The sequence below is a fragment of the Alligator sinensis genome, unplaced genomic scaffold (genome assembly GCF_000455745.1).
Source record: "Alligator sinensis unplaced genomic scaffold, ASM45574v1 scaffold111_1, whole genome shotgun sequence".
NCBI classification, from domain to species: domain Eukaryota; kingdom Metazoa; phylum Chordata; order Crocodylia; family Alligatoridae; genus Alligator; species Alligator sinensis.
The window spans coordinates 4,511,803-4,531,165 of NW_005841875.1; the positions used below are offsets into that span (position 1 = coordinate 4,511,803).

Consider the following 19,363-nt stretch of genomic DNA (forward strand, 5'->3'; position numbering starts at 1 on the left):
TAAGTAATGGCACAGAAACCAAGGGCAAGGATTAACTGCATTCAGACTCTGCAAACAGGGGGGAGGAAATTAACTCCTTTCACTTCTCTGCAATGTTTTCTTAACTAAACTACAAGGGTTAAAAAACAGAGAAGAAAATTAAAAATTGACGCTCTAATATATCATTATCCACAGTCTGTAGCAAGTGCCGTATTTAGCAAAACCACCTCCCCCCTGCCGTTTGGACCTCAACTTCCCCAATTCAGCACACACCTCAGCATCTTAAAGTGACAAGTCAGGAAAAGTTCAGTTAATGAGCGACACTGTTCCTGGGAAGGTTCCAGTACGTTTAAAATAGTTTTAATTTAGAAATGCTTCTGGGAGGCTGAACTTTTGCCTGGGCCATGCAGACGCACACAGGCACTTCCGAGTGGGGAAACTGCAGGCCCCTGAGCACACAGGGTGTTGGGGCAAATTCTGCAGAAAATACCTCCCTGCCTACAAGGTTTCTCAGCTGAAATAAACAGCTGCAACCAAACAGCATTTGCAGCCCTCTCCCAGGGGTCGTCCTGTGGGTACGTCCCATGGTGCTGATTTTGAACGCAGCGCTGTGCTCTTTTGAGGCAGAGCTGCTGCTGGAGCAGCATTCCCTACACAAGACCATGAGTTCTGGTTTTTATTTCCTGGGCTGTACTTCCCATGATACCTGGTGCAAATCACTTCATTCTTCTTTTTATTTGCACTGCTGTACTGGGCTCAGAGAGCCTGTTGCAGCTAAGATGCCACTGCGTGAGGCACTGTATGAACAAGGAACAACAACAACAAAAAAATGGCCCCTACCCCAATACGTGCCTCTGAACCTCAGTTTCTCCACCTATAAAACACTTCCCAGCATTGCCTGGGGGCAGCAGAGTATTGCTTTGTTCATACACATAAAAAGGACCACTGGGAGTGCCCTGGAGATGAAGTACTATCAAAGCACAATTCTACTTCTTTGTTAAATTTACTTCCATGCTCCCCTCACTCCTCTCCTCTCCATAAAAACAGGTATTTTCTTTAGAAAGGGTAGAAACAAGCAAGCACTACAGGTGTTTGGATTAGGAGCACTTGGGGGGAGGGGTTTGCCCCTGCACTCCAGGCTGCTCTGGGACACTGCAGACTCGCACACCTTGCTGCAGCAGGCGCAATGCAAGGTGCCACGCCGTGCCATTAATTTCTGAGGGCTCACCACTGAAGTCAGCAGGGTAATCTTGTTAAAACCTGGGCCTATGCTAGGGGAGGGAGTTCCTTTCATCTGTCCTTAATGCTTCCTCACCGATTTACATATTTACCACACCACAGTGATGCCACATGAGTATTAGTCAGACGCATAATCAGCATTATCAATGCACTCCACTACCCCAGAGGGCTCTGAGGGTGTCTGAAATGCTTATTCAAATACAGCAGCTTATTTTATAAGCCACATGTTTGAACATCTGACAGTTGAAGAGAGCCTCGAGCCTCTAAGGCATGTGCCAGGAGTGAAACCCTCGAGTACTTTTAAACAAACGTTTTTTAAAAAAAAAGGGTTTTAAAGGAGATGAAGTGATGCCAGGCAGCCCTGGTGCTCAACACCCAGCCTGCCACTCACTCGCTCACATCTGTGATCAGTGGCAGGAAATAGCATCTGCCGAGGCCTCTTGCTAAGACTGCGTCGCTTCCCCTAGTCTCAGATAACAGCAGCAAACAAAGGCGCAGCTTCTTCCTTGCATGCAGGCAGGTAAACGCAGAAAATCTTTGAACCAAATCATCTCCCACAACAGTACAAAGTTAGCCTAAAGCCATTTTTTCCAGCTGCTGGATGATCTTCCCTACATCAGTACATCTCAGGGGCCAGTGCAAACCCTGACATTCCCATTACTGCTTTGGGCAATAGAGGAGGGGAATGTGGTCAGGGAATTGCAAGTGTGATGGGTGGGTATCCCCAGGGATTCACGGGCTGCTCAAAAGGCCTCAAGGGACCAGTGGGAGCTAGCGTACACTACAGCGCCTTCTGTGACCAAAGAAAATCCTTTACAATCTAGCTTGCCCTGCATCTTTAATAGACACCACCATAAAATGAACATAATTAAAAAAACAGAGCAACTTCACTAGAACTGTTTGTATTCTAGAAAAAAACCGGGGGGGGGGAAGAAAAGGGCGTCATTTAAAAACGAGTCCCTGCTTCCTTAGCTTAGGAAAATCAAGCGTTTTGGAAGTGATGGAATAATATCCTGGGAAGGTAGAAAAAGGGGAAAGCAAAACGCTGCCATAGTCTACTTACTGCAGAATTAACAGAAAGCATAAGGAGGGAAACACAGGCAAAACACGAAGTAGGTAACAGGGGACGCTGCTCAGTCATAATGAGGATATTTCCCTGGTGATTTCCCTCTCCGTCTGCTGACCAAGGCAGATATTTAAATGCCCCCTGCTCATTGTTACTTGACTTGAGGAGTAGGTTGATTGATTATTTGATAGTGGAAATAGGGGGTCACAAGCTCAGCTCATCTAGAAGAAATCTGAACTGCTCCACTGATTTCTCGAAGCAATGCTGATTTACATCGGCAACGGGATGTATTAGCAATGCTATCAGGATGGCACCAGCATCTGCTGACTAGTGCACAAACTGACTCCTATTTTCAAAGGAGCTAAGAGGTATTTTATTTGATCCAAAATCTGACCAGTGCCAGAATCCAGTGCTAGGTATGTACGTGCACTACTCACATTATGGACACATTTGTCAGGAAAAAAAAAGAAGAAGAACAAAAATCACATGGCTTTTTTAGTTTCACAAAAAGGCACTCTTACAACACAATGTGACAACTGGACCCTGCACAGGGAAGCAAGGCTCCAAAGGGCTGCAGAAATCAGCTGCAAGTGTTCACAGCACTCATGCCTCTTACCAGGCTTAGTTAAAAAATAATATTATCAAAAAGAAGGCTGCTGCCCAAGGAAATTCATTTGTATGAAAATATACTGGCTTGAATTCACCCAGTGACGCTGCCATGGAACAATATTTACAGCACCATGGAAACCTCGGCACAGATCTGGTAATGCACATAGGCGTCCGCAGAGGGTTACGCAATCCGTGTCATGTGAACCATCACATCTTATACTGTTTTAAAGGCTCCGCCAAAAAGGCTGCCAATCTTGCGCTACAAAGTGGGGCATTTTATTTTCTTCGTCTGCATGCATCATCAGGCTGACAGCAGCCTTTGCTTTCTCAGTTTAACCTGTAAGCGTCATCTACACTGCAGCTGGAGCTCAACCAAACAACTTATGTAAGAATGGGGGGTGGGAAACAACAACAAAAACGAGCTGTGGGTAAAAGTCTACTGTCTGCACAGCACAGAACCTGCAGCGCCCTGATGGGGGACGGATGACAGGTCACAGGGAATGCAATCCACCCTTGAGCCCCTCAAGCACTCCTGACTGCTCTTTGGAATGGCCCCTGGCATAACCTATGCACCCCAAAGCATACGGGAGACCTGAGAGTAATCAGTACTGTGGACAATGGGCCTGCCCCTCATCCTGCTCCTGACATGCCCCTGTTGTGCAGGAGTTTCAGAAGAGCCTGTGTCACAGAGGAGTTGGACAGCAAACTAAGGATCTGGGTCATTACGAGATAAAAGAAAGGTGTTTGGAAATGCAACAAGGGGGCTGTAGTTGCCCTTGTACCCTCCCCCCTGACACCTAAAGACAAGAAAAAACAGTGGAAAAGGTAGATTTCATTTTTCTCCCACTTTCCTGCTCTTGTGGTAAAGGGAAAATACAGATAAAAGGTTCATCCTGTATTATTTCTCAAAAAGGGTAGCAACTGCTAAGTAGATACTTGGTTAGGATCTTGCATGTTTCCACTGTGGATTTATCATAGAGAAAAAGCCTGTACAACACTTTTTAGAAGATGCTTCTCACCCCTCTGGAGGGGGGCCTAGAGCAATGTTTCTTAATTGCTGGGTTGTGACTCCTAAGGGTCATGAAGGGCAGCCTGGAGGCGAGGCAATAACTTTTTCAATCCTTCACAAACTGAAGCAAAGAAAAGCTTGTTTCCTCCAAGCTTAGGTGCCTCTGCTCACATATGCATACCTAGTACAAAGGCTTGTACTTGCTATCATTGATATGCTTATTACTTTTACTTTCACAGTAAAGGTAAAGTGACTGCATATATTTAACTTCAAATAAGAGACAGTCAACTTGAAAATGCTGAAAAAACCTTGCACTAACTGAAAGAGCTTGTCAAGAAAGAAGGAAGGACTGAAGTGGAAGTAAAAGAACAGCAGCACAAGATTTGAAACTATATGCTCACCTGAACTCATTTAGGGCATCTACAATTCTGTTATAGGCCAAACTCCGTTGACTGGCATCAGCTGATCTCCGACTCATTTTCATAGCCTTGAAAACAATCATTAAACAGATAAGTAACACTAGACATGGCAACGAATGGAAAACAGTCATGTGTTTGCCCTTATCTTTCATGCAGCAAGTCATGCAAATAATGTTTCTTCTTTCTTTTTTTTTTTTTAAATGATAAATAATGGTACAATGCCAGCTTTTATATCAAGAGAGAGATATGAGAGACACGTGTATCTGCAGCCTCCTCCTCTTCCACACCTTTTTCATTCAGGCCAGAAAAGGGTTTAAAGTTTTCATACTCTGAATCTTTTTCTGTGGTTGAACACTCAGTGTGAAGCATTTTCTAGAAGAGGGCCGAGAGGCAAATCCATCTGTACTTTATATCCAAACTGCTCATTCATTCTTTGAAAATCTGCCATGTTTAGAAATCAGCAAAAGGAAAATAAAGAATTACTGGCAACCCTCTAACCTATAAAAACTTATAATCTTGCAATGTAATCCACTGGTGTGGGCGCTTATGTAGCTTGCACAGGGAGACAGCATCAAGTCACCTTTCCATCTTGGCCAATACAGGGGCTGGCTCCAATTCAAGACAGAACAGTCTAATGACTGCTCTACTTTCCAGTGATTCTTTCAATATAATACAGCATGCTTTGCCCCCCGCCCAGTCCCCTCTCTATGCTAGCCATAGGAAGCAGACATCTAGCTCAGTGAGCATAACTCCTTTCAAGGGGAACTCCATCAGCAGAGAGGAAGTCAGATCGTTGTATTACCCACATATAGCTAAACTTAAGGGAAGGGAATGTGAAAGGGGAAAAAGGTAAACAAAAAATAAAAGCGAAGTACAAGAATGCAAAGGGATGGTGCTTACCTGTTCTATTGCACTCTTCAGTCTGTTCATGTGACTCTCAAAGAGAGGGAAGTGTGAGAAAAAGAACTCATTAAATTTGCTATTTTCATCTTCATCCTTTGAGAGTGTAAATATCACCCCAATGGCGATCTTCTTCTTCCTAACAATCCCTGGGTTGGGACCAGAGCTGTCATCTGACAAATTAAAGCTTTCTTCTACAGACCTTGAAGGGGCAAAGAAAGCAGGAGCTAGCACACTTGATTGCTTTCAAATGAAGTTTGATTTCTTGTGTAATTAAATATCAGAACATTTAACTTAAGTGATCTCCTTTTGTCTGTTTACCGTCAAAACATTATTTGATAACAACAAGTTTGTAACTATACAAGCACAACAAATTATTGAGCCTTAAGTCTCCAAGTCTAGAATCAGATTGATAATTTGCAACTGGTTATATTCCAGCTCACTCCTCTCTGTGCCATTGGTTTGCTATTTGTTAGGATCTCTGGGACTGTTTTCCATATTGACCTGTATTTTGTTGGAAGCATTTCATTATGTTAATAGTGGTAAACACCATGATGAAACATTAAAAAGGAACAGGAGTCCAATGCTAATTTGAGTTTTACTGGCATAAGTGCTCCATACAAAACAACAGCATTACATTGGCGTTTGGTAGCAAAATCACATGGTAAGATGCTGTTGCATGGGAGAAAACAGACAGGTTTATAATTTCCAGCTCACCATCTAGGGAAGACCCCGTTCTCCAAGCTTGTCGTCTGACTGCGACGCCAACGTCTTTGGTAACTGCTGGCACAGCTTCTGGTAAGCGAGGAACCCGGAGATGGAAATGGAGTGATAAGTAGGCTGCTAAGAGATGCTGTAACAATAAGAGGAACAAATATAAGTCTATATATAATTGAGGCACACTGAAGAATACGGCATTTGAGAAACAACATTGCCAACTCAAGGTGCTTCACTAAAGTTCAGCTGTGCCACATATCATTTGGTTTCTCTCGTTTCCTGTTTTCAAAATATCCAGGACTGATGGGCTGGAACAGTCCTGAAACTCCAGTTTTAGATGATCAGCAGCATAGGTATCACATACCAAGTACATCTCACTGCCCCACCAAGCTCCAAGGGCAAGGCTGGAAATTCTTTTTTCAAGTAGTAAGATGTTCTCTCTTCCAAAAGCATAATTGCCAACAGCCAGGAAGGATGGTGCACTAGACAAGTCCCCAGTCCCAGCAGACAGCATCCTGAGCCGACTGGGGGTGGGGTGGAGAAAAATCGCATTCTAATAGCCGAGGTTAATATGGCCCCACACTGGCAAGCTGATGGGACACAGCATTGCTTGGACAAGAGTTTTTCATGTGTGTGCTTAAGCTGCCCTGGTTGATGAGTTGTATTACATTGTACTGCTGTGTTTGGGACCTGAAACTGTTTTTCAGACACCAGAAAGTACTGTAGGATGCATGGATAGATGCTCTTTCAAGAATTTGCACAAATATAAATAAAAATGTGCATTTCAAATCAGATGAGTATTTAAGTGGAATTTTGGGATTTCTTGGGAAGGTCATTGAGTGAAACGAAGACTACTTAGTTAACAGGATGAATGAACATCTGGTCTCAGAGTGATGATTAGTACATAAGACTACCTTACCAGATCTGGCTATACCGCTGTCTCTGTCCTCACTCTGTTCTCTCCCTGGCATGTCCATAGGGTTGCTGTGAACTGTGAAACAAAGCACATCAATTAAGCAACTGAATATATGGGTCTTTCCTGGCTTGTAGAGCTCCATTTAATTAACACAACTAAAACATGCTCATTAACTCCGATCTCTTTTTCAACAGCATTGCACAAGGCCATCACCAAAAGATGCTGCTAAGCTGAACAAGCCAAAACACTAATGTGAAAAACTTAGACATTTTTCTAAAGTCCACGCCTCCTTATTTGAATAGAAAAACAACCAGACTTGTATTCACTTTTCTGGAGACAAAAAATGTTTTACAGTAAAATTCTAATGCATCAACAGGGTGCTAGCCATGCAGCTATAGCCCAAAGCAAGATAAAAAGAGTAACTTAGATAATAGATGTGTAAAAGCTAATATCACTACAGAGATAGCTTTGTATACAAGGCTTGACCATGTCTGAAGGAATTTTTCTAAAAAGACTTTAAGACGGCAACCAGGAAGGAAAACGATTCCTGTTAAAATGTTGTATAGTGTATTGCTTGTTCAGCTAAGCCTTAAGCTACTTAAATTCACAGCCACTCTGTGTGTACACAAGATCAAGTGTCTCAAAATCTCAATAATCTTTAAATGTGATACATTTTACAAATCTGTGAAACAAAAAGCTACTCAGCCATGGAAATAAGACCCCTCTCCTGAAACCAGGAATTGTTTGTTTCCTAGCAACCCCAACAGACTACCTTTTAATTGTAATTTAGTTGAAGCAAGGCCAGTTAAAAAAAAAAAGTTACAAATATTGCCTCCAAAAATATGCATGCACCACACAAATTTGTAGGTTTCTATAAAACTAAAGCTCATGAAGAGAACAGAAATTTTAAAGCATCTACTGTTTTCTTGGAATTTTAAACATGCATCTTCTACACGAGAAGGGTACAAAACAGGCTCCTCTGCCCACCTTATAATTTCTCCATCTCCTCCAATTGCATTACCATATATGTTTTTAAATAGATCTTATTTCCAGGGCTAAACTACAAGCTCACCCGGTTGTGCGACACTAAGCAGACTATCCACACAGCACAATGCAAACCTGCAAAGAAAGAGGCGCTCCGGATCAGGCGGAGCGGACCTTGTTCAGAGAACGCCCGCCTGGGGCTGCAAAGCTGTGAAAGACCTACATGGCAAAACGTAAAATACATATGAAAGAATGAGGTTAGTAAAGCGGAACAGAGTCTGCGGGGATGGGATGAGGGAGGGGAAGGGGGAGGAGGAAGAGGTCCAGGGGACTGGGTTGGGAGAAGATATAAGCCAACATAAATGCAGAACAACAGATACAGGGAAACGTAGCTCTTACACTCAACAGAAATATCAATTCAAGCTGTATTACTCATGGTTACAACAGTATTTCCATGATTTTTTTAAAAACAGGATCCACCAATGCAGTTTTACCCATATCAAAAGTTTGCTCAAAATCATTAAATTTGAGAGAGGCAAGGATTTCTTAGGCTGATCTTTTATTGGACCAACTATGTAGTTGGGAACAAACTTCCAAACGCAAAACGTTCTTTGTCAGGTCAGGTCCTCATAATTTATGAGAAAATTATGAAACCCTAGGGAGGTCAAAACTTAGTTTGAATCACATATGTTAGATTTAGCCTGCTTTACCATGATCATTTTAACAGCTCAATTTGAAGAGATAGCTGGGGTACTCCACCTTTGAAGAAGATGGAAAGGAGAAAAAAAAAAAAGAGACAGCAGGCGTAAATTAAACTTTACAGACCTAACAAGAAAGGTCAAAATAGTTACCCAAAAAAAGAGAGGACATATATAATATTAGTCAAATGATGAACAGAAAATATGTATTTGCAGTCTTAAAACTCTGTATTAACATTTATTATCTACAGGTAAATAGGGAAATAGAGTATGCTTCTTCTCTGTATGCAAACAAAACAACAAAGCCCACACAGTTATTTTTCATTAGGTAATTATTAGCTCTACCCAAAAGCTAGATTTGGGATGTTATTACCTACTCTGTGTAAAATGATTTAAAAGCCCAGAAGGCTGCACTTTAACAAAAGCTTTTTGCATTCTCTTTTAGCTACTTAGTTCTTTACTGTGGAAGAACATGGGGACTAGCTTACAGACAGGCGTGTCTGAAAAAAAGATTATAAACAGTCCCCTCCCAAAACACACAGGAACTTTTTAATATCACAAGTTGGCAAGAGCCAGTAGGTCAGAAGTATTCTTTATATGTTAGTTGTCAGAAATGTTCCAGTTACAGATTAACTTCTTGGCCTTAACTTACCCATCATTCATTGTGTCTTGAAACGGGGACTATAAACAAACAGTTCTGAATGGACTGAAAGTTTGTGCAGTTTCACTGCAGTCTCAAGTGTTTAAGTCTCCTCTTTGGAACCATTACCTTATCATGTGTTGGGTGCATACCTCAGTAACTCCAAATGGAAACAGTTATGTCCCAACATATACAATGTCCACATACTAGTGCCCTGAAATAAAGCACTAAGAGTGTTGTCGTCTTCTTACTGTTATGGAAGGCCATCACCATTATAATGCTAAGATCAAGGAGGATAGTTGGCTTTGATGTACTGAAATCAATGCCGATGCATCAACTCATGCCGATGCTGAACAGTGACAATGCTCCAAGTTTTAACTTCCACTGTGGAATTTTTTGGTTCCACACTAACAGTTTTGCCAATAGAAGTTGCTTTCCTACAGATGCAAAATGAGATTTTCAAAAGCACCAAAGTAAGAAAGGCACCTTTCTTCTCATTGCCTCTAGCATCGAATTGGCACTGCTGAAAGCCTCACCCAAGCCCTACAGCAACACTGAGTAAAAGGTCAGAGACATTTAACAGACAAGCGGTCTCAAGCTCCTTTACCTACCTTGCCTTGTAAAAGAACCATCAATAAGAAAAAGTAGCAGAAAGCTATTATTATTACTATTACTATTATTAAGCTAGCATGATGATAATGATGATGACAACGATGATAGAGTTTTACATGTACCGGTGGGGAAAAAAACAACACAAAACAAAAACAAAAAACACTCATCTTGTGTTTCTAAGCCTGTCTTTCAATGCTGTTCGTTTCTACAACTTCAATAATAAAACCTGATTTAGAAAAAAATACAGAGTTTTGGATCCATTTTTGCATAGCTAAACTTTCACTCAAAACTCTGGGAAGAAGTCTATTTGCATACAGTGATATTCTTGAAAAGTTTTAAAATGTTTTTTATCCACATTTATCTTAGCTACAATAAAAAAAAACAGTGACATGCTAGCTTGAAAATTAAGTGATCAAAAAAAAGAGAAAGGGGGCTGCTTTGAGGAGACCATTAGACTGCTACATAGGTTTTTGGTTTGGGGTGTTTTTGTTTTGAGAGTCTTGTCTGGCAGTACAGTAGCAATAACACAAGGCTAACAAAGTCTTTCTATGGCTTAATATCTGTCAAATGTTCAGCCAAACTCCTTAGCTTTTGTCTACAGCACCAAAGACACTAAACTGGTCTTCCACCCAGTCTACCCAATCTTTGGTTTGGGGTGTTTTTGTTCTGAGAGTATACCTATTCGCAGCACTGTACAAAGACAACAGTGAACATACTTAAGAGGGACAGAACTTTCCCTTTCCTTTTTTTAAAATAAAAATATTAAATAATTGACAGAACTGGAGGGCAGGTCTTGACAATCTCAGAGACCCCTTAGCAGATTCCTGAACTTGTTTGGTTTATTCTTTCAAACTCAGGCCAAGATTTCTTTCCATAAAGTCCCTTGGGCCATGATTGTTTCTATTAAGTTACAATACATGTCAATTTTTGGTAACCAAATACATTCCAAAATCTAGTGATAACTCAATTAACAAAGATACCAAGACATAAAATAAACACTGAATTACCTATGTTTCCAAGGAGTCCATTCATAATTGTGCTGTGGTCTGGCTTTAATGTATTACTGTCCTGATTAATGAACTCAAGACTATCCTGAAGCCTGAAAAGAAACACAAAACAAAACCAGTAATTCACATTTTTATACAGGACAATATTATTTAATCTATTATGCAAATGGAACATACAAGCAAATAATGCAGTTTTTCACTGGGAAAAGCCTAGGATTTAGTATATACAAAGAGAGCCCAACTGTGTAGTTAACATATGGAAACTAAAAAGCAGGTGGCTTAGAGATGGACCTCTTTTGTCACATCTCTTGTTTTTCATGGACTGAGACCCCCATGAGTTTCCCTTTGGGAGTATAAGTGCTCCACACCGTGCAGGGTCCCGCTGCTTAAATGCAAATATCTGCTCTATAGGACAACTGTCCATCCCTTTGCTTCAAGCAAATTGGTGTGAAGATGACCTCAAGTAAAGGGTCGAGAGAACAAGCAACTGTGAACATACAGGAAACAATAAAAAGTTCCTCGTTATCTGAAAAAGAACCTTGACACTCCTGCCTGAATGGTCTCCCAAGTAGCATATACTGATCACATGCCATTTGTCATGTACTCACGTGTTTAGACTTCCATAGATGCTACTTCCAGTTCGGGCTGTAAAAACTTTACTAAGCATGAGCTGAGGAGGGGACCTAGGAGACGAGAGAGAGAGTCAGTACAGAAATAATATCTCTGGTCTTCCTTTTTTTCTCCCTTATCTGTCCAGAATTTACAGGCTTTAATATATAACATGTATAGCACTGTGCATCTCAGACACCAGCAGGGTAATTATCATTACCTGAATCTAGAAGCTGCCTCTTCTTTTTGTTGAGGGCATTCATTTGAATAGCTTCTTTCCCAACATGGAACCCTTTAACCCCAACGTTGAATCTTGCAAGCAGAACTTCAGTAAAAACAAACACCACCGCCACAAAGAATCTCACCTGATCTGGTGAATTTTCAATGTGGAGCCCTTGTAACTCATGGCCACAGAACCAAACATCATCTCTCCAAGCATATTGGCATCAGAGGAGCACCGAGAACCCTGTAAAATAACCAATCAATTATGTACCATGATGTACTTGAGCATTTTAATAACATACTTCAAGACAACATGGAAATAAGTCAAAATATTTCTCATTAAAAATGCTTCTCTCTTTTGGACACAAAGTGTATTTGCAACAGAGCAATGTGTCAACCACTTGGAAGTATAGAGTGGTTGGCACATTGTTCTATTGTGAGAAGTGAGCTTACAGTTTGTTTGTGGACTGAGCTAAGCATCATAATAATTCATAAAATAAATAGTTCAGTCTAAAAGAAAGACACCACTAGCAGTTGTCATTCATACTGAAAGATATGGCAACCCCAGACAGAAAACAAATAGGATAGAATAATTTTCTCAAGTTCCAAAACGTCAGTAGATTGCTACAGCACAAAAGCGCAACCAGTTAAAAAAAAATCCGAAAGTAATGTATTCCTAATAATGGAGAGCTTGGACAGGCTCCTGTACAGTCTTTTCAATGAACAGCTCTCTTACTTACAGCAATAGGCAACTACAAAGCAAAAGGGAAGGCATAAGTCCCAAAAAGACCACAGAGAACTGCACACACCACCACTTCTAGAGGTAACCAAAGGATGCTGAAAGGGATGTGCAACTGTGCTCAGAAATAAAGCAGATTAGTCTGATTTGCTGGTATTTGTGGGGCTTTGTGATTTGTTGTTCAGCGTCAGTTGCTCTCCATTTGAAGTGATCTCATTCATTTTTCTCTTTAAAAACATTCAGCCATTTCTTCAAGACATTGCAGCCATCCCACGTGACTTAAGTGACCAGTTGTACACCATGAACCACTAATGCCAAATTGGTGAAAACAAAAACAGCAAACAAATTGCTGCAAGTTCTCTGCAAATATGAAGAAGGCATTCACTTTTAAGCCTGTTCTTGTCTTAGAGCCATCCCACCTACCATCTCTGAAAAGTTATCAGACGTTCAACCCTCTACCTCTGCTCTCACTGTGTTATTAGCTGTTACTGCCTCTCAGTTTAATTTTCCTCAAGCACTTGGGCACTCTTCTAGCATTTATGCATTGAGAAGAGCTTCTAGCAAAAGCCAAGGAGACACTACAATATGCTCATTTAAAGCTCCCTTTCAAGTTCTCTGTGCAGTTCCACTTACAAAACACTTGACAATGCCTACACAGCCAGCATGCAGCATCTGCTCCTTGTTACACGGACCTAGCAGTCTCATCGTTACCTTGTGGTTTCATCTTGTAATGAGACAGCAGGTTCTCTCTTCCTGTTACATGCATGTACTCGATCTGGCACACAGAGGTTTTGGTCTCTAATGGAGCATCTTTGGTCTTATCACAATACAAACAAAACTGTAATAACAGCATCCTACTTTGCAACAAAGCCCCAATTATGATCTCTTACCCATCCTAATGTCTATTATTGTCATTAATAAAAACAGCCATCATGATTATGACTTATGAATGATTATGCAAATTTGAGCCAGTTGCTAAAGGATCCTCAAAACTGAAAAATGGGGCTGAGCTGGAAACAAAGAATTTGACTAGTTCTAATTCATGGCATGCCATCTGCTTTTAATATTTATTTGGCTACTTCTATATTAAAAATACCAGAGCTTAGACTTTCACACATATTTAACACCTGGTTAAGGAAGATTTAAATTGCTTGGCACCAGCTAAATATGTACTTCTAAAAGAATAACATATACATGCATAATTAAGCAGCTAGCATTGGCATTCACTACTGCTAAATGACGGGCGTTCTTAGCCCACAGAGCATCAGTCTGGGTTGAGCCTGGCTCAAATGCAAGGAAAGATTTAAGAGGAGGTTGTACAATGTCTTTCTTCATTCACATAAGTATTATTTTTCAAAATTTTTATTTTTAGTACATGCAGTTTAACACTGGCAAATATCAATAGTTAGCTCATATCAGACAAACCTAAATACAGCAATGACCTGCTCTACTCATATTGTATGGGGGAAAAAAAATCTTAAAACTCCTAATTATAGAATAAAAATGAAGAAAAAAAAAAGGAGTTTCACAGAGTATCCTAATAGCAAGGCAGTTTATGGGTGCTTCTTGGAAAATATATGGGAAAAGCTTTTTTTAAAAATCAGCATATGAAGGCAACAGGTAAAACAGTTGTAGACAGGTATGTGGACAAACGCACGCACATTTTCTAAGGGAATTAATGATAGCAAGAGATGTTAATTTTGACTTTCCAAACAATCCAAGACATGGCTCCAAGACAAATAGAATTCATTTGATTGCTTCATTAGGACCTGATCCATTGCAGGTAATGGGAGCCTTTGTACTGACTTCAGGAGTCTTTGGAGAAAGCCCATAACTTAAATGCAAAATTTTTTAATGATAATTGATAACTTCCCTTCTTATAGGACACAGCAAAAGAATATTTAGAAGTTGAATGTGGATTGTTTTTAAGCAGTATAGAAAAAGCTTTAAATGGAAACAGCTAGGCTGTTAAATGGAAATCAAAACAACTTGAGCATAAAGTGTCTGTCCATTTTTGGTATCTGCTGTAGTTAGAAGTAATGCCTTAGGCTCCAATCCCAAAAAGGCTTAGGCACATGATAAACATTATTCTCATGAGTAGTTCCTAGTCACATTAGTAAAATGCTCAACTGTTTACAAGTTTGGGGCCTAAATCTTTATTTAGGTATCTAAAGACCTGGCTTCATTTTAAGAGGTACTGACCATTCAGAATTCCTCTTGACATCAATAGAAAATACAGATGCTCAACATCTCTGAAAATCATTTAGTGATCTTATGAGCTCATATTTAAGTTGCGATATTTAAATGTTGGGTTAAGAACCCACTTCTTCATATATGTCATGGTGACTGGGAGGGAAGGGCTGATGGCATTTCTGAAGCATCATGAAAAGGGTGCTGCTACTAGGATATAAAAAGCATGCAACATTTTTAATTTAGTGGGAATGTTTAAAAGGGCAATTGTGTTTTTTTTTTCTAAAGTTAAAATATATTTGTAAAGATTCTGAAGTGAGAAGCAGAAAAGATTTTTTTTAAACCAACTAATTGTGAGCATCTGGAAAATGCTCACAATTAGTTGTGAGGAAAATTTTCTAGATTTTTTTTTTAAACTTGGGCCCAAGACTTGATACGAGTGACTTATTTTCCATCTGTATGCATGGACAGACTTCTTGGTTGGCTCAATGGAGGAAAAAAAAAATACTTTACTGAAATCAATGGGACAAACTTTTAAAAATTAAGCATGTGCTTAAGTGCTTTCTTGAATAGAGAATCTATAACCTAATTTTTGCTTTTGCCTAATCAGAAGACAGACAGCAAGGATGACAGGCTTTATGAACACAGTGGCGATCTTCAACACGGATCTCAGATTTGAGCCAGTTTGGACTAGACTCTCTTGACAAAACTGGAATCATGACCGCCTGTCTGCAGTATGCTGCATTTAATCTCACTTTTGTCTATTGTTGTTTTTATGATTGGCCACCGTTGAATGCCTGATGCCACAACTAAGCATGCATTTCCCTTACTTGATTGGTAACCATTTGCTGTAAGTGAAACTGATTAAACGCAAAAGGGGAATGTCATTATGCAACATCATATGCTGGATAAAAGTATTGCATACAGCAAGCAAAATCTGCAGCCTAAAATTTAAAAGTTAACTGAGGCTAATCAACTGGCGATAACCTCTCAGCTGATAGAAATCAACATTGCTCCTTCCTCTCTCCATGTGCTATCCTTCCAGTCACACTCATGAGTGATCAGGGTCACCTTTTTTTTTTTGTACAAATGTTCTTTTCTGGAGATACTTCCTCTTGCCAACTTTTCTAAGTTCCCAGAAGCTTAGCACTACCCCGACTTTTCAGACCAGACCCCAACTAAATTAAACACCATACTGACTCATGAGCCATGTCCCCATGAGCAGGGGCATCCAGTTGCTGCGGTGGGGGGGGGAAAGCAGTGGGACAAAATCATGCCGCTGCTTTTTGCCCCAGCACACACCCCTGCTAGTGGGGTTAGTGCAGGGGAAAAAAAAAGTCCAGGTGGGGTAGGGGAGGCTGGGGCCAGCACTTGGGGACCTGGGGGTCTCCTGGGGCTCCAGCAGCAGTGATCCAGGTGTTCAGAGCTTGGTTGGCAGCTGGAGCATGAGTCTCTGGCAAGCCAGGCTCCAGTTTTGGGCGACGTACACCACCACTAGTACGCTGCCCCACTTCTTCCTAGTGCAGGTTTAACCCACCATGCGGCAAATGAGCAGCACAGTGAATGCCTGCATGTGTGGCACGTGTGGTTTGCGGCACTGCAGATGAGTCCCCAGTGACACAAATCTCAAGTGCACGCTCATCTGAACATGTCCATGGAGTTCAGATACTTCACAATTAAGACACTTTGAAACCAGACGTACATGACAACACACCAGTTGTACTCAACCTTTCCAGTGCAGGTGCCTGCTCCAGGACCACAAACCTAATTCTGTAGTTCTTTAAAAAAATCTGGCAATGGGGGACCAACGGCAGCCAGCATTAACTGCTGCAAGACCCCCAGAGCCGCAACTATTAACACTGCAACCACTACCCTGCTGCCAAATTCCAAGACTTGTGGACAGCCCCACAGGCCAGATGACTCGGCTCTGTGGCCAGATCTGGCCTGCACACCATATTTTGAGTGCTCTCAGAGAGTGGAGCAAAAGAACTTGGGTCATCCTTTCCAAATGTGGGTACCTTGAGCTTGGAAACTGCTCAGTCTTTCAGGTCCTTCTGAAATCAATGCTGGGTTGAAATCACTGTACAACCCTTAGGGAAAACCTGGAATGGTTGTTTGGATGTCTAAATTTAGATTTAAGCAAAAGTTGCATTTGAGTAAAATCTAAATGATGTGCCCAGTGTCAAAGAGCAAGTCAATGGCAGAATCAGGAACACAGTCCATGTCCCAGGAAAAAATGACTGGTAAAAATGTGGCTATTGAATCCTTCTATTTACCGTACTCAACAATATATAAGCAAGAAAATGCTATGAGAACTAAAAGGGAACTAATTTGCGTCACTTAACTTCTTCACTTACTGCCTTGAAAGCTGTTTACTGGACTTGAATACCAAGGCAAAAGTATTTTAACAGGCGTATAACTAACCTCTGGAACCCACTACTACCCAGGAACCCAAAAAAAGAGTGAATAAGAATAGCAACTACAGTTATAAAAATGAGGATATAATTACAACAGCTACTAGTTGTTATGTGTCAGGGCAAAAATCTGATCACTAAGTGGGTCATGGAGAAATTCCCATCCTCATCTCCTATGGTATCATGTTGTCTACTTGGCAATTAGATTTTAAACAATAAATATCAGAGGGCTCAAAACTGTGTGAATGTATGGATATTAAAAGCTCTAGCAAGGAATATATTTACAAGCAACGTGTATGAAAATCTGGTTTCAAATACAAATCATAGAGATTTTCTCTCTCATCTCTGAAAGAAATGGGGCAGGCAAAGACGACAAAGACATACCCCATCAGCCTGTTCAGTTTAGCATTTCATATGTACCTAAGGATGACAACTTCAGCATGCACTGCAGATGCCTACATGTTGCATGAAAACCTTACTACAGGTCAGCTGCCTCCAAACTCTAGAAAATAAAGGTCACCAAAGACCAACTTAAGTGCAATCAGCCGAGAAAAGGGGTTAAAAATTAAAAATTCAAATGAGTAATAACTGAAGTGCATATGGCGAAAGGGCACAACTCAAGGCAATGCCATCTTGGAAACAAACCAATTCCCTGGGTCATATTTATAAGCTCATATAAAAACAGAGCATAAAAAATGCAAGCATTTGTTATTGCACATTAGCATATTAGAGTCAGTAAAATTTACATAATTTAGAAATCATATTTATGAACCATAGATGTAGCGCATTTTAAAATTTCAACTTACTATACATACTGTCCTTCTATTCAACAATGTAACCTTCTGCACACACAAATAAAATTTCAATGCAGTACTTACAAATTCAGGACTCATAATCAAACAAACCTTCAGCCTGAATGGGAACAATACAAGGGCACAATCTTGACAAGGCTTACTGTCAGGCATAACAGTAGCAGCAGCAATATATTATCCAAGTAACCACTGCAAAGATTAGAATTTTTTGGCTGTATCAATGTGTTCTTAAATCACATTCATAACTGCTTTAGATGGGATGTAATTAAGAATACCACATACCAAGTTGGGGCAAAAATGTCGTATTTCATCCTCCACAGAACAACTTAAAGCACTCATGCCCTGGTCACATATAGTTAAACAAACAAAACAGAAGCACATCATATGTTCTATTAATTTTACAGCTAGGGACAGAACTTGCACACACACTGGTATAAGTGATTGGAAACTGGTTCAAATCTGTAACACAACAGAAGCTCAGTGCACATAAATCACTTACAAAATGGTGAAAACTGGCTTAAGATAAACCTGGATGGATGCAGTATCAGACTTCATTCACTTATGTTAAAATGGTTTATTGAACTTCTGTCCCAGATCCCCTCCAGATTCAAGTTAACCCACAGTCCCCCAGCATCCCAGGATGCTTTGCACCTCCCCTGCAACCCCCCCCCCCCGCCCCAACAGGGGGGGTGGGCTAGCCTTGGCCCAAGCTGCCTGCTCCAGCAGAGTAAAGAGGTGTGCTCTAGCACCCCCCTAGCTGGGGGCCTGAGCCATTGCAGGCATGTGGCTGCACTTGCAGAGTCTAAAGTGTATGTCTGTTCATTTGCTTAGTAGTTCAATCTGCACAGCTTAGGCTAACTGGCAAAGACTGAATTGATTCAGCCTTGGGCTTTTTAACTGTCTCTACTTAGCCCAGTGTTTACCAAATGGCGTGTTGTCGGCCATGTCCAGCACACTGGTATGCCGTCGGCCATGTCCAGGTGTGCCACAGAATCTTGGGGGGTGTGGCCCCGGCCAGCCCCACACCAATACTCCCCCCCTCCCCTCCTTCTGCATTTGAATGCTCAGCACCCCCCCCTACCCCTGCCCCGCATCCAGCCAGTGTGCCGTGGGATGGAAAAGGTTGGGAAACTCCAACTTAGCCTGTGATTAGAGTTCCATTTTGCAACTACAAAATCTGCACGTTGTGCGTGCATTCAACACAGAAAGCTACCTTACATAACAACTTTGTTACAGTTGCAAGATCAAGCAGTCAACATTCAGAACATGCAAGCATGCCAGTTGCCTGAGCAACTTTATCTAGGCTCCCATGTGCATATGTAGCCTTTAACTGTGTACTAACGACGGTTGCTGTTGCAAGACCCCAGACTTCTGCTGCAGAAGTTGGAAGGTGTGTAACTATGTGGTTGGAGTCCTGCAGACAACTGGCTTCTTTACTACATGCTTAAGTACTGCACCATAATGCATGCCTAGAAGGGGATCAAGTTAGTTACACAAAAAGCTCTTTCTTTTAAAAAAATTCTAAGCAAATAAATATTCCATCATGTGTCATCACACTGACACATGTGGTTCATCAGCAGGA

The 19,363-nt window shown here is 41.0% G+C and overlaps 1 protein-coding gene across 5 annotated transcripts in view; it reads right to left on the minus strand.

Moving 5' to 3' along the window:
* FNIP1 (folliculin interacting protein 1) overlaps positions 1-19,363 on the minus strand; it is a 64,834-nt gene that overhangs the window by 17,810 nt on the left and 27,661 nt on the right. For 3 of the 5 annotated variants that reach the window (XM_025196071.1, XM_025196073.1, XM_025196072.1), the window contains 8 exons: positions 11,770-11,870; positions 11,404-11,478; positions 10,796-10,887; positions 7,974-8,057; positions 6,858-6,929; positions 5,939-6,074; positions 5,222-5,423; positions 4,304-4,389 (listed from right to left, as the gene is read on the minus strand). In XM_025196071.1, the coding sequence (XP_025051856.1) occupies positions 4,304-4,389; positions 5,222-5,423; positions 5,939-6,074; positions 6,858-6,929; positions 7,974-8,057; positions 10,796-10,887; positions 11,404-11,478; positions 11,770-11,870 (848 nt within the window). Of the gene's footprint in view, positions 1-4,303; positions 4,390-5,221; positions 5,424-5,938; positions 6,075-6,857; positions 6,930-7,973; positions 8,058-10,795; positions 10,888-11,403; positions 11,479-11,769; positions 11,871-13,076; positions 14,373-19,363 lie in introns of those variants that run through there. The other 2 variants (XM_025196075.1, XM_025196074.1) reach the window with 2 other exon arrangements.